Below are 14,931 nucleotides of genomic sequence, written 5' to 3' on the forward strand. Positions count from 1 at the left end.
CTGATATTTTTCCCTTCCAAATATTTAAGTAAAATATGACTCAAAGATAACATTGACACGATTTCTCTATTAAATCTAAACACAAAGGCCTGGGAATGTACTCACAAGGCCAAAAGTTATGTTTTATTGTCTTCATCTTTTTTTGGCGGTCATCTGCTCATGTATTTATTTTCTCTCTAGACTTCAGTGAGCAATTCTGTCAATGATTGTAGGAATTATTTGAGTCTTTTGAGGTTTGTCAGTGGTAGATTGCGTGTTTGACGATGCTGAATTTTGCTTTCCAGCAGCAAAGAGTCATGAAATGTGAAACATCTATTGACATTTCGGATGAAAATGATTGCATTTCGGAATATGCGAGTCACAGCTCCGCTTCTTTTCAGGGAGACCGCGGCGTACCTGGACTCAGAGGAGAGAGAGTATGAAATTTACACACACTGTATCCCGTTTCAGTTGAAATTTTAAAGAGGCTTCGCCTTCATATTCCAAAATCAAAACAGTTTGCATGATGTATATTTATATTTTTTGCCCAAATCCTTTTTTTATTTCTGACATGACTTCACAAATTAATACCATTCTGCAGGGGAGCGTACTTCAGATTCAAGGGCCTCGCGGGTTCAAGGGCTCCAAAGGGGATGCGGTGAGATCCTCTTTATAGTGTAGGCCTTTCTTCTGTTGCAAAGCAAATTAAATTGTGTTTGAAGTATTTTCAAGGTTGTTTTCAATTCTGTAGAACAGCTCATGGCACACTTTAGAGTTTGCAGACCTTTAGTTTAATCCATATGTAGAAAAAAAGGCTGTGACTTCACAACCTGGTTTCTGCAAAATGAAGAAAACAGTGTTTTCAAGAATACGACAAATTTATTAGCCAGAATTCCTCTGAATGGTCTTCTGCTAATGTGTGCGGTTTGTGTTCAGATGATCCATAATTGATGGAAAGAATCCATTACGTTTATTCAGGCAGCGTCCTGAAAAAAAGACATACGTTTTACTTATTTATAAGCAACATGCATGTTCCAGTACTTATATGTTTTAGTGGAACTGTGCAACTCGCTTACATTCAGAAAAAACATGTGTAAATCTACTTACTAGGGGGGAACAAAATCATTTTGGCTGCAGTAGTGATCGTATTAAAATAACTACAAAGAAGGTATTGGAAATTTTGTTTTAGGGGGAGAGGGGTCTACCAGGTTTTGACGGGGATAAAGGAGAGAAGGGTGAGGACGGTCCTCCAGGAGTGAAGGTAACAAATTAAGTTTCACTCTCAGTGGCTGAATTCTGACTACTTGTCACATAAACGCATTTTTGATCAATGTGATCAGGGCCTTAAAGGGGATGCGGGCACTAAAGGCGCACTGGGCCGATTTGGAGCACGAGGGCCGGTGGGCCAGAAAGTAAGCATGACATGCAGCAACATGAGATTCAGTGGGCATTGCTGTTTGACAACGCTGTGATTAAGATGGTCGCAATTTTTCATAGGGGGAACCTGGAGAGCCGGGGCTGAATGGAGAGATGGTAACAAATCAGTAGTAATTTCTAAATCTTCAACTGGTAAAATAAGTCTGTCTTAGAGTTATTGACCTGAAGTTAATTAAGTGATGATGTGCAATACCTCCAGTTTTTTATTCATTCTAGGGGCTCAATGGACAGCATGGGGTGGACGGGGAAAAAGGCGACAAAGGAGATGTTGGACTTCAAGGCATGCAGGGTGATCAGGTACTATCAAACAAAAGTACTAAACTTGAATAAAACCACTGCTATCATGCTGTTGGCTTCTCATTAGAATCCCTATGTGAATTTAAAAATGTGCGTTACGAGGTATATGTTGGACATTAATTGCAATTCCTTTTAATGCAAACGAAATATTGACAAGATTTGGTCTCACGATTCTTGCTAAAGATTATTGCAGTATGACATTTTATAGATGTGGATTAAATAGATGTAGCCTCTTATTACTGTTGTGTATCGGATTAATCTGTTTTTCACAGGGCGATCCAGGTGAACCTGGCCTACCGGGAGAAATGGGGGAGAAGGGAGAAAAGGTTTAGACATTCGTTATGTGTTTGTAGTTCTCTTTCCTGTTTCCTGGTGTGACTGAGTTTCCAGTTTGCCTCAACCTTTCCCAGGGTTTCAGAGGGTTTCCTGGACGCACCGGTAATCCCGGGCTAGACGGCGAAAAGGTTAGCTTTATGATTCTCGTGATATCAAAGACTAAACTGTGTCGTAGGAAATCAAAATGTGGAAAAGTTCATGTGACTTTTTCACATTTTGTCACTATAACTAGAAACTTTTTGGGGGGATTGTGTGTGATTGTCTGGGTGTGGCTGAATGCATTTTATTGATTAGCATTTAAAAAAAATAGAACAAGGTATCTTTTATCTTCAGCTTAATAATTATGCTCTGCTTTGTGCTCATCTGTCACATAAAAATCCCAATAAAATACATTTGGGTTTGTAGCTGAAATGTAACGTATGAAACGGTTCAAGCAGCAAATATTTAATCTCCTAAACAGGGAGATCCAGGTGTGCCTGGCAGTGCAGGTTTACCAGGACTTAATGGACTCACAGGACGCAAGGTGGACATACAAATCCACTCATATTTCCACTCAACAGCATTTCAAGAGATGCACGCACTCATTTTTTCTATATGTATAAAATCTTAGGGGGACAAAGGAGTTGGAGGGACCAATGGTGCTGATGGTGACCCAGGAGAGAAAGGGGATAAGGTTTGCAAATTTAATGTAACGTCACACTGGATACATATTTACAGTTTTCTGTAACATCGTGTAACATCCTCTATTAAACACCACACATCAATTCTTTTGCCCAATTTAGGGTGCTTCAGGTTTCCCTGGATTTCCGGGCTTCAAGGGGTCAGCTGGCAGTCCGGGACTAGATGGAGACGAGGGACCACCCGGAGCCCCAGGTCCTCGTGGGGATACGGGACCCAAGGTACTTTAACCCAGCTTTGGGGCTGTGTGGTTTGTGTTTTCATTCATTTAAACTGGTACTTTCTTCCAGTAAACTTAAGTATCATTTGGCCTGAACCGTGTGTCGACACCACGAGCCAACAATGTCGCCCGGTTTTAAGTCGTGCATCACTTAGACAGCCTATTCTAGCCTGAGCTTAAACCCTTCTGCCTTTATAATTCTCATTTTTGAAAATGCAACCTTCACCTTAGATTAGGCTTTTTTTTTTCTTTTTTTTTGTGCTACATATCCCTAAATGTTTACTCATGACCATTTAACGGAAATTACAAAGTATAACCCTCACCCCCAAAAAAGAGAATCCAACAGAGTTTTATTTGAGTCAAACAGACTCTCTCCCAAATATTCTCATTTGCCAACTAAATTTCTCCACTTCATGTAAAAACACAACGGGGTGGACTGAAAGTGTGACACGGTGATGGGGACTAGCGGAGCTTGATTACAGTCATCATCGTGCCTTCGTGAGGGAACGACAGCGTGTGCTAGGCATGCCAGGGCTCTGAAGACAGCGGAGACACGTCCCAAATTAACACACACACACGCACACACAGAGATCTATTCTTGTCTGCACCCTTCAAGTAATATCTTACTCAATTACATCCTTTCAGCAACAATTACCGGACTTTCCGTGTTAACGCAGAGTGGCTTGAAAATACTGATGAGGATATTCCAAAGGTGCATCTAAACTGATCCGTCTTTCACAAGTGTGAAGCGGTTCTGCATTTGACTGGGTGTCATGGGTTTTGTCTTGAGGGGAGGCTTTGTTTAAAAGTTACATTTTCCTTTTTGTACTTTTACCAAACAGGGTGAGCGGGGCAGGAGAGGCAAAACGAGGCCATGCCAGAGGGGGGTACCAGGAACCCAAGGAATGCGAGGAGAAACTGTGAGATCTATACTTGAAAGTTGTTTGTTCGTTCCTTATATCAGCGGTTTATCCGGCTTTGGGCCCAAAGCAATCTACTGAGAGTTCTAGTTATGCCTTTCAAAAAGCATAAAGATAACTAAAAATATTATCTTTTTCCTTTTTTTTTACTAAAGAGTTTTGTGTAGATAACATTTTATTTTTACACTTCGTTTTTGAAAAGCTAAGAACAACCAGTATATTATCAGGTTTTTGCTACTAAATTTGTGTAGTGGTCAAAGAAATAGTTGCAATGCCTATTTTACTCGTCATGTTTGATTTAGCATGGGGACTTGATTTAAATTTAGTTTGTATTATGTAAAAGTATCCCTTAGTGTTGCTGCTGCAACGACTTGGAATGGCTGAAAATAGGATAGAAATGTTTGTTTTGGGGAAAAAAACAAAAATAATATTTTTTTTGTATGTACAACTGTGCCATTTTAGTGTTTATGTGACATTCTGGAAATCCCTAAAGTGAAAGTGCTCATGTTTTGTTACCACCAGGGTTCAGAGGGTATGGAAGGAGCAAAGGGGGAAAAAGGAGAACCTGGACTATCAGTATGTCAGCTTAATATTTCCATTCATATTTTTTTTAACCTTTTTGAATAACTGACCACCTAAGTGCTGCTTTTATCTTTGTGAAGGCTGAAGAAGTGAAGGAGCTCGTCAACCAGGAGGTGGTTGAAAAGTGCGGTAAGAGGCTGCATGGCGCCGAAGCCATGCTTTATGCATTTACTTCACTCTGTATTTTGTCCAAAACTGAATAAACATGTTCTTTCAGGGAGGTCTACGTATTCTGACAGTGTCTGTGTGCATGTTGGTGTGTGTGCTAGCGTGTGTGTGTGTGGCTGTTTGCTGTCGAGCTCCTGTGGCAGCAACATGGCACCCCTGTGCGTTGAGCCATCTGTTATGTTCTCTCAGAGGAACACACACCATGGTGCCAGTAACAGTAGAGCCATTCACAAACACGCGACTACAATTAAGAGGGACACCTCCCCCCCCCCCCAAAAAAATCTGTTCACCTACAAGACAACTGTGACATTTTCTTGTCAACTTTTATGTTTTCACACCACAGTTTTCTACCCAAGAGATGTTCAGGATTAAAAATGATCTGTTGCTTGATAATATAGTGTTGATAGTGTCACTTTTTTGTTTTGCTTTTTTCAGGGCTGGAGTACAAGTTTATGGTAAAGTCTGTGGACCCGGACGCGTCGTACGTGGTAACTGGTGGCGAAACTACCAGTAAGCCCAAAGATTTAGCAATAACCATCTCCACTGTAGCCGAACGTCGCGAAGAAAGGACGAGACACGACTTTCAAAAACAAGAATCCAGCAGCAACATGGAAGAAATCCCAAGTACTCTTCCACTGAATCTGGAAGAAGCCAGGAGCTCACGAAATCACACTGGTAAGAAAAAAAAAAAAAAAACTGCAACACAAATGTCAGCAGATTTGAACCCTCTGGCCAAGCTCACAGATTGCTCAGCTACAGTGTGACCAAAAGTGGGACTAAATGAGCACACAACTCAAACTTATGTGGAGCAGCTGTGTGGTGGACATTTAAAATGTCCTGTCTGTGGTTCCTTTTTTTTAACGGTGGTGGAGATTTTCAAGCAAATGGTATCATTAGTGCGCTCTGACTGGTTCTAATAACGTGAAGTACTTGAGCGTAGTTCGACTTAAAAATGGAAAATGCGTCATGTGCGTGACATGTGTGTCAGAAATATAAATATACACTTTTTATTATGAAGTCACACTCCATGAAGCCAATTAATGAGAAAACATCCACAGGCAGAAATCACTTCCTGCTTTATTTGTAATTCTAGCTTCAGGTAAAAAAAATAAAATAAAAAATCAATATGCACTAACATGACTATGAATTCACATGAATGTATATTTAACATTTTATTCATGTGACCAATATTTCCATTCCATGGTAATTATGAAATTATACATGAAATTACATAACTATTGTTTTTAACCAGGATCTGCACTTTGTTCTTGCTTTACCACTGATAAGGTAACATGTCTAATGGTACAGCAATCAAATCACCTCAGTTGGGTTTCTCTTGCATAAATTTTGATGTGTTTGCACTTTGAAAAATCCACCCTCGGGCAAAATTCTGATCCAAGACTCGCCTATCCGACTGCCGCAATTGAAGGGTTTAAAATAATCCAGTGCAAAATTAAATCAGTGCAGTTTTTTTTTGACCGGTAATTTTTTGTTGTTCTCTCACTTCAATTTAGTTTTTTTTAAAGGGTGCTAGAGGCTAAATCCAGAACATACGAGCCAGTACTACAAAGACATTGTGTAGATCAAAGCAGTTTCATGTTAGACTGCTTCATGAGCGATTGGGGGGGAAAAAATGTTGGTCTGTAGAAGAGTAAAGGAGAAACAGACCTCAAAAGATGTTTACCTTTTCCACAGCAACAGGTTGTTCTGCAAAGCATTCACTCTGAGTGACCAAAACACAAATGTGCATCAAGTTTTGAAGATTTTTATTTGCAATTTAAAAAAAAAAAAAGAAAAACCACAACAATGCACAATTTTCCTCCCAACCTAGAGTTATTCACTACTACATTGATGTTAATGTACTTTTTGCTCAGTAATCTAGTTGAATTTTATTGGGACCACCAAACAATTAATTTTGAAGTCTTAATTTACATTTCCCGAATACATTTAGTAAATTTATTTTGTTCCTTTCAGTACTACAAACTCCATCTCCCCCCGTTTTAAAAAAAAAAAAAGAAAGAAATTGAATGCTTGTCATATTTGAAGGTTTCTTCAAAAACCTAAATATTAGCTGTGGATTCCCCTAGAACTTTAAGTTTAAAGTTTGCATAACAATGTTGAAAAATGAATGAGAGGACGCTCCACGACACCCTCATACGGCATTCAAATGAGTCCAAAATGCCGCTGGCGCTCATTAGGTGCTGGTCCAGAGAGAGTAGCTATGTGTTCGTCTTTGATGGCTGAGTTCAGCGCAATGTTCAGCTTCTGATTAGACGCATTTCTGTCTTTAGATTCTCACGAGGGATGGGTTGTGAAGACGAGAGAGAGGAAGACAAGACGAGTGTCTGGTTCTAAGGATGATGGTGAGTGGCATAGACTTCCAATTTTCTTCTTGTTTCAGCCAATTCCTTTGATTATTTGCTCAGTCTTCCTTTTTTTTTTTTTACTTTAACCCTTTTTCATACATAAAAAAGAGCTGAAACAGTTTATGCTTTAATGTATGTGTGCTATTAAGTATCTGAACCTAAAAAAATAATTTTCTACTTGTTGGCTCTTCGCTTTAAGTAAATACAACGACAAATAGAGAACATGTCATGGGGTGCGATGTGAAAATTCATTCAACAGAATAAAAATTAACACATTTTAATAACCTACATAGCAGCAACAATCATTTGCTTTATGGTCTCATTCTTATGTTCATTATAAAAGCAGTAGGTGTGCAATGAGGTTTTTAATTGACTTCTTCCAATTTGCTTATCTTTTTTTTTATATGACACAATTTGAAATTTTTACCTGGGATTGTATGTGAAACAACAATTACTGTACATGATGCTGAAGTTGGTTTCTAATTTGGCACTACTGGAAAATATTTTTCACATCTTGACTCTCTAAGAACTTGCATTCCCCAACTACTGAAATTTGTGAAACCCTAAAAAATGTGCTCTTGTATGTTTACATGTAAACCTGTGCAAAGACTTGTCTAAAGGTTGTTGGTGGGGTTGATGTCCCTTTGTCTGTTTAAAATCCAGTAGCCTGTCAATAAAAGATCTCTCAATAATGAACATATTGCATGAGGGTCATGCAATGTGGTTTTATTCTGAATTCTTCCACTACTTGTTCATGATAGAGCTGGCCTTCATAGCTTATAGTCTTATTCTCTTAGCTGTTGAAGAAAAATTTAGAAAAATGTTTCCATATCCAGACTTCACTCTCTGTCCCAACTTTATTTCCTTTCTTCCTTGTGTCTTCATTTTCTCCTTCCTCCCCCGCTACACTTTCTTTCTGTGTGTCTGCGAGTGTTTAAGTATAAAAATAAATTCAAATGGAGTATGTAAATCGGTCAAATGTTTAAATGTACCTATATGGCAAGTCCCACATTTTTCTCCTCAAAATGATTATTCTTTACTTCACTTGTGCTTTCAGTGACAGATCACTGTTTGCTACCAATGTCAGAAGGAGCTTGTTCGGAATACGCTCTGGTCTGGTATTTCCACGGCCAATCGGGGGAATGCAGGCCTTTTGTATACGGCGGCTGTGGTGGCAACCAAAACCGATTCACATCTAAACAGGACTGTGAGAGTCTATGTGGAACAAAGAGCGGAGTTAAAGAAACTCGGTCAGCTCTGACGGAGGACCTACCTTCAGACAGCTGATGCAGTGACGAAAATTCAGCTTTGGCGCGGTTCCTGTCCATCAGTGTGGTGTTACTGAAGATACACTGTTTTTGTTTTCTGTATTTCTTTTATTTATAGTTTTTTTTTTTTTTTTTTTGTGAAAGCAATTTGATTTCTGGACTTTTACCAGTGGACAGAAGTGAAATGTGAACAACAGTATGCTAGAGCCTGTACTTTTTCCTGCATTTGTTTTATTGGTGAAACTGACGTCAATTGAGTATTTTTATTTTTTTTATGTGAATCTAATTAATGCTACTGATAAAAAAATAAAACTGTTTTTATGTATGTGATTTTTACTACACCTGATTCCGTTTTCACCTCATTACTGCAGATCGCGGTCACCTTTCTCGAGCCCTACATGACGCAGTCTGCAAAAATACGAAGCCGGTGGCTGATTTCCTGCTGTCTCTGTCATCACCACATATGTCTGTTTGGTAGGGGGGTGTAGTGGGCCGGGCTGGGAGCCAGATGAGAGGCCAACAGGGGCCCAACCAATCTACATCATACAGTCTCGGCTGTGGCAGGGGATTCCAATGTGTGGGCGCTCATATAGGGCTGGCGCACATTAACTGGGACTTTTTCCCTCCTTTTTAAAAAGGCACATTAAACCACGGTGGGAAGGCGGAGATTGGAAAGTTGAGACATTATTTTAACTCTTCTGACACTGTTTCTGCAAGATGTCTGATTGGATGGGTCTTAGATTGATTTTAAAAGTAGAAAACATGACCAAGCTATCAGAAAATGCTTACATGAGCAATCACCCTCGGGCTTCCTTCGTGTTGGTCACGATTCTGCCCCCGTGATCTACTCCCACTCTCCAAAATGCTTTGCAAATATCCAACATGCAGTGCCTGGCAGAGGTACACTTAAACTTTTTCACATTTTGCCACATTGCATACACAAATGTTGACTCGTCATTGGGATGTTAAATGACTGACAAATGCAAGGTCAAACATAACTCTGAAGAGGAAAGAAATGTAGCTTTAGATCTGTAAAGCAGGGATGTCTGGTGTTCTGGGAGTTGACCAAATGTTGAGGTGGGTGGAGCTTTTCTTTGGGGTTGGGTGAGGCTGGTGAACAATTATGAACCTCCTGACAGATTTGTTTCATATTTTTACTATCTCACTGTAATTTAATTGCACCGAGATAAACGGGGAAACGATTCAACGGTAGAACAATCAGACATTTCTCATATAACTGACGGATTTGCATGAATCATCCCAAATAACACTTTTGTCATAAAAATGGTTAAAAATAATAGATCTTGTACAAGAACTTGCAAAGTATCTTTTATAACTGTAATGCAGAAGATGTAATACTGAAGAGGGCCATGCAAGTCAATTTTAGAGATCAACTGCAGGGAAGGGGAAGTGGGAGGACACTTAAGTCTTCAGTCACAGTGTGTAATCGAGCTGTGAATGCTTCAGTTCTTATGATTGAAAATAAATTAAGTTAATAAAAAGAATGGCTTTTATTCAGTCTTTGCTATCATTGGTTCTGTTATGTTTGTTTTGCCATCTTGTAGTTTAGTGTATAATTCTCTTCAAACTACAATTTGACAATGAAAAAAATTATTTTTTCTTTCTTTTTCTCCCCAACAGTTATTTTTGTTTTGACTTACTTTTTTGAGACTAACTCCTCATTTTGTTCAGTTCTTGCAATTACATTACCCACATTATGACTTTTTATGCCACACCTCCATCTGTTTACAAAAAAAACATTTTATTACATTGCTGTTTCTGCGATGCGATAAACACATCTTAATGCCTTTTTGCATTTGTTTGTAGCCTGAGCTTTTATGTGGGAATCCCTAGAGTTTTAATTCATAAATTAACTCTTGGTAAAATAAAAACAAACAAACAAACAAAAAAAAAAAAGACCTTAGTCCTTGCCATAAGGATTTATAATCAAATTGGTTAAGAAAATGGTCTTTCTTCTCAACTTGAGCGATATAAAGAGTTGTCATACCTGAATTAACTTTGAACACCTGTTTATAATGAATAGCTTTAATGTTTTCTGTTGGAACTTTACATAGCAGAGCATAATTGTTTTAAATGTCTTTTAAGAAAAAAATATATATATAAATTAACACACGTGAAATTATATACTTAACAAAAATGTGTGAAACAACTGAAAATATGTCTTATATTCTAGGTTCTTCAAAGTCGCCACCTTTTGCTATGATTACTGCTTCGCACACTCTTTGCATTCTCTTGATGAGCTTCAGTCACCTGAAATGGTCTTCCAACAGTCTTGAAGGAGTTCCCAGAGATTCTTAGCACTTGTTGGCCCTTTTGCCTTCACTCTGCTGTCCAGCTCACCCCAAACCATCTCGATTAGGTTCAGGTCCGGTGACTGTGGAGGCCAGGTCATCTGGCGCAGCACCCCATCACTCTCTTTGGTCAAATAGCCCTTACACAGCCTGGAGGTGTGTTTGGGGTCGTTGCCCTGTTGAAAAATAAATGATGGTCCAACTAAACGCAAACCAGGTGGAATAGCATGCCGCTGCAAGATGCTGTGGTAGCCATGCTGGTTCAGTATGCCTTCAATTTTGAATAAATCCCCAACAGTGTCACCAGCAAATCACCCCACACCATCACACCTCCTCCTCCATGCTTCACGGTGGGAACCAGGCATGTAGAGTCCATCTGTTCTCCTTTTCTGTGTCGCACAAAGACACGGTGGTTGGAACCAAAGATCTCAAATTTGGACTCATCAGACCAAAGCAGATTTCCACTGGTCTAATGTCCATTCCTTATGTTCTTTAGCCCAAATAAGTCTCTTCTGCTTGTTGCCTGTCCTTAGCAGTGGTTTCCTAGTAGCTATTCTACCATGAAGGCCTGATTCACACAGTCTCCTCTTAACAGTTGTTGCAGAGATGTGTCTTCTGCTAGAACTCTGTGTGGCATTGACTTGGTCTCTAATCTGAGCTGCTGTTAACCTGCAATTTCAGAGGCTGGTGACTTGAATGAATTTATCCTCCGCAGCAGAGGTGACTCTTGGTCTTCCTTTCCTGGGGCGCTCCTCATGTGAGCCAGTTTCTTTGTAGCGCTTGATGGTTTTTGCGACTGCACTTGGGGACACTTTCAAAGTTTTCCTAATTTTTCTGACTGACTGACCTTCATTTCTTAAAGTAATGATGGCCACTCGTTTTTCTTTACTTAGCTGCTTTTGTCTTGCCATAATACAAATTCTAACGCTCTATTCAGTAGGACTATCAGCTGTGTGTCCACCTGACTTCTGCACAACACAACTGATGGTCCCAACCCCATTTATAAGGCAAGAAATCCCACTTATTATCCTGACAGGGCACACCTGTGAAGTGAAAACCATTTCAGGTGACTACCTCTTGAAACTTATCAAGAGAATGCAGTGTGTGTGCAAAGCAGTAATCACAGCAAAAGGTTGCTACTTTGAAGAAACTAGAATATACGGCGTATTTTCAGTTGTTTTACACTTTTTTGTTTAGTACATATTTTCACATGTATCAATTCATAGTTTTGATGCCTTCAGTGTGAATCTACAATGTCAATAGTCATGAAAATAAAGGAAACTCATTGAATGAGTAGGTGTGTCCAAACTTTTGGTCTGTACTGTGTGTGTATATATACATATATATATGTGTGTGTGTGTGTGAGAAAAGTTTGACATGTATTTGCTTTCTGTCCCACTTGTTCAGTTCTTTGGACAAACACTTTTTCCTGCAGTTACATCAACAAAACTGTAATTGTAGCTCCTAAGTATCCTCTGCTCTACGCCATTCCATTGTAACTCTGCCTTAAACCAGTTCAGAGTTGTTCTCTTCTTGGACAATAAACCACCTCTGTTTGCCCAGCAATCCTAGAAACTAAAAGGAGATGAATAGAAAGCATACCACAGTTTGAAAATCGTATACTTCTTCATATATTTAAAAAGTACTCACTAGTTCCTCTTTCATAAGTTTATAGTAAAATCCATCGAAATCTGTTGCTGTAACGTAAGACATTTTGGCTCAAAGGGAGCTCTCCGTGGTGCTGACAGGTTTAAAGCTTTCTCGTTTCAAAGTCGGGTTTTCTAAGTCGTGATGACGGCTGTCCATAAAAAGAGATTGCAACTTTTTTTATTTATTTATTTTTTTCCCCCCTCAACCACTACATCACTGCATGACGACCAATGGGACGGCTCGGAGAAAAACCAAAATGTCAAAGGAATGACGTTGTTGCTGGCGTAGGGCTGCAGTTTGAAGTATTCTACTAAATGGAATGGACAAGGAAGACACTCTGCCGGGCAGACAGACTGTGCGCACTGTTGATCTCCAAACACTGATAGTTTGTCGGGGTTTTGAAATTCAGAAATTGGCTGGAAGATTTCTGGTTGTTGGCTTCTCTTTCCAGGCTGGTTCCAAACCAAAAGAGTATTCTCTATCATAGGACAAGAGAGGTAAATACATGTTTGTTTTTTTAGCATGCATTTGTGTTGGGGACCTATTTCTCTTCATCAGATTGGGGTTAACTTAAAACAAAGACTGTATTTCAAATACTGTTCGCACCAAAATGAAAACATTGGGTTGTTTCTCTTTATAAAGTGTATTGTATTCTATTTTGAAGTAGAGAAAGATTAGCTTTAACTAATTTCCATCCTCTGCGCTTCTTTTTTCTTCTTTTCGTCCCAGAGGACACAGCATGCTGTCGTCCCTGAAGACTCTGCTGCTGCTCTCCGTCCTGTGCGCACCGACCTCCAGCCTGTGCCTGCGCCTCTACCAGAGCGGCTCCGACCTTCTGTGCAACGACCACATGGCTCTGGGGGCTCAAAGTGAGGAGAGCGAGCCGGGCTACTCCCCAGTGGATGCCTGGGCTTCCCTCCTGCAGTCCGCGGACTATCTCTCCTCATCCACCTCCTCGTCCTCTGCAGAGTCCAGTCGGGAAAAAAGGACTTCAAGTCCCGCAAACTACCGCTTCATGAGCCGGACGAAGCTCAGAGGGCAGATGCTCCGCAACAACATCAAAGGGGACCGGAGGAGCAGACTGACCCTGTCCCTGGATGTCCCAACCAACATCATGAATGTCCTCTTTGACGTGGCCAAAGCCAAGAACCTGCGCGCAAAAGCGGCGGAGAACGCGCGACTCCTGGCGCAGATTGGGCGGAGGAAATGAGAAAACACGGAGAAACTTTGACTCGGCAGAGAGCAATGACTAAATGTAATCAATAACTTTTTGTTTCCTCGAATAAACAACTTGTTTCTCTAGGGGAACATTAAAAATATCCACGCTAACAGGTGAAACCATGTCATAACCGCGGTGATTTCAATGTTCGTGAATTAACATCGTCTTTGTTGTACAAATCAAAGCACAGCGAGAAACCTGATATTTGACCTAACTAAATTTAGTTTTAAAATACATCAAAGTGAACATTTGATATAGACTGAAGTATTTTTTTATTTTCCTTATGATGACGCTTAATTGGCCTAAATTACTTTTGATTTTAAATATTTTTTTATTTTAATCTTATAGGATAAACATGAAAAATTCTTAGTTTTGCAGTTGAGAAGCACTATTTTATATGTTGCCATATGAGTAAAGTCACGTGATTAGCTTGGATATACGGGGTCTTATTTCCAGAAAACGATAATCTATCGATTGTTTTTTGTTTATTTTTAGCTTTGTACACTGCAAAGTAAGTTAGAAAAAATATTGAGATATGTAGGATTTTGCCCATATTTAGATTTGGTTAGGGCGAGCATAAATGCAGTTGCTGTTTTTTTTGTTTTTTTTTGTTTTGTTTTTTATGTGTAATATTTTCCTTTACTCAAATTTCCCACGAAACAGTGGCACAAACAACTCGCTAACAATAAAATACTGTACAAATCATCTGCAGAGATCATGAATACAGTAAAATGCAAATGCATGTGAATGTATGTTGTCATCAGATGTCTCTTATTTTTCTACTTTCCAATAAAGGATTATTTTTCCTGAAATAAAGCAGATGTAACTACACACAACTGCCTCTTTCCATACAATATTAAACGATGAGATACCTAATATATTTTCGCACTGTCCCAAAACATGACTATTAGGTTCATCGATTACTCTAAAACTATGGTGACATGTGATCACTTGTCCTTTGTGTTTCTCTGCTGCCTTGTGATGGACTGGCGACCTGTCCAGGCTTTACCCCACATTTTGCCCTATTCCCCGTGACCTTGCAAGAATAAGCTATGGACGATGGATGGGTTCAATCAGTCAAGTTGATTTATATAGCACATTTCGGCAACAAGGCAGTTCAACGTGCTTTACATCATAAATTATCCGAAAATAGGACTTTACTTTCTATAAAACTATAGCTTCGCTGTTTTGATATCAGTAAATCTGCATTACTCTGTCTTAAAATGATAAAATAAACAAATGATAATACAGATTTTCCTTAATTTGTTTGGAGTTTGTATAAGTAATGACGTTTTAAATGTTGGGCACTAGGTGGCGGTAAAAGGTACATTCGGAAAAAGCTCCCGTTCTCAAATGTTTATATTAAAAAATAACAATGGTCTTTAAAAATGTACCTACATTTAATGTTATAACATTTTAATTGAATTATAAAATTTGCTATCGGTTAATATTTCCAACTGCTTGGATAAAATATAAAACTGCGTTTCTGTATAAGTTTT

The 14,931-nt window shown here is 39.2% G+C and overlaps 2 protein-coding genes across 2 annotated transcripts in view; both read left to right on the forward strand.

The window, feature by feature from the left end:
* col7a1l (collagen type VII alpha 1-like) overlaps window positions 1-8,581 on the forward strand; it is a 76,684-nt gene extending 68,103 nt beyond the window's left edge. The window contains exons 92-108 of the mRNA XM_088003063.1: window positions 381-416; window positions 581-637; window positions 1,169-1,240; window positions 1,320-1,391; window positions 1,477-1,512; window positions 1,633-1,713; window positions 1,986-2,039; window positions 2,124-2,177; window positions 2,510-2,572; window positions 2,660-2,722; window positions 2,832-2,948; window positions 3,790-3,867; window positions 4,390-4,443; window positions 4,530-4,578; window positions 5,053-5,292; window positions 6,909-6,980; window positions 8,041-8,581. Coding sequence (XP_087859189.1) covers window positions 381-416; window positions 581-637; window positions 1,169-1,240; window positions 1,320-1,391; window positions 1,477-1,512; window positions 1,633-1,713; window positions 1,986-2,039; window positions 2,124-2,177; window positions 2,510-2,572; window positions 2,660-2,722; window positions 2,832-2,948; window positions 3,790-3,867; window positions 4,390-4,443; window positions 4,530-4,578; window positions 5,053-5,292; window positions 6,909-6,980; window positions 8,041-8,270 — 1,428 coding nt within the window. The 3' untranslated portion in view covers window positions 8,271-8,581. The remainder of the gene's footprint in view (window positions 1-380; window positions 417-580; window positions 638-1,168; window positions 1,241-1,319; window positions 1,392-1,476; window positions 1,513-1,632; window positions 1,714-1,985; window positions 2,040-2,123; window positions 2,178-2,509; window positions 2,573-2,659; window positions 2,723-2,831; window positions 2,949-3,789; window positions 3,868-4,389; window positions 4,444-4,529; window positions 4,579-5,052; window positions 5,293-6,908; window positions 6,981-8,040) is intronic.
* A 4,129-nt stretch (window positions 8,582-12,710) lies between these two features.
* On the forward strand, window positions 12,711-14,518 carry ucn3l (urocortin 3, like). Its single transcript, XM_014971640.2, has one exon. The coding sequence runs from the start codon at window positions 12,953-12,955 to the stop codon at window positions 13,421-13,423; it is 471 nt and encodes a 156-aa protein (XP_014827126.1). The 5' UTR covers window positions 12,711-12,952; the 3' UTR covers window positions 13,424-14,518.
* The last annotated feature ends 413 nt before the right edge of the window (window positions 14,519-14,931 follow it).

This window comes from Poecilia mexicana, unplaced genomic scaffold, assembly GCF_051168715.1.
Source record: "Poecilia mexicana isolate PSO_F unplaced genomic scaffold, ASM5116871v1 scaffold_23, whole genome shotgun sequence".
Taxonomy (NCBI): domain Eukaryota; kingdom Metazoa; phylum Chordata; class Actinopteri; order Cyprinodontiformes; family Poeciliidae; genus Poecilia; species Poecilia mexicana.

What these genes read in the sequence shown, in the direction of transcription:
- ucn3l (XM_014971640.2), top strand. Translation starts at nt 12,953, where the DNA reads ATGCTGTCGTCCCTGAAGACTCTGCTGCTGCTCTCCGTCCTGTGCGCA.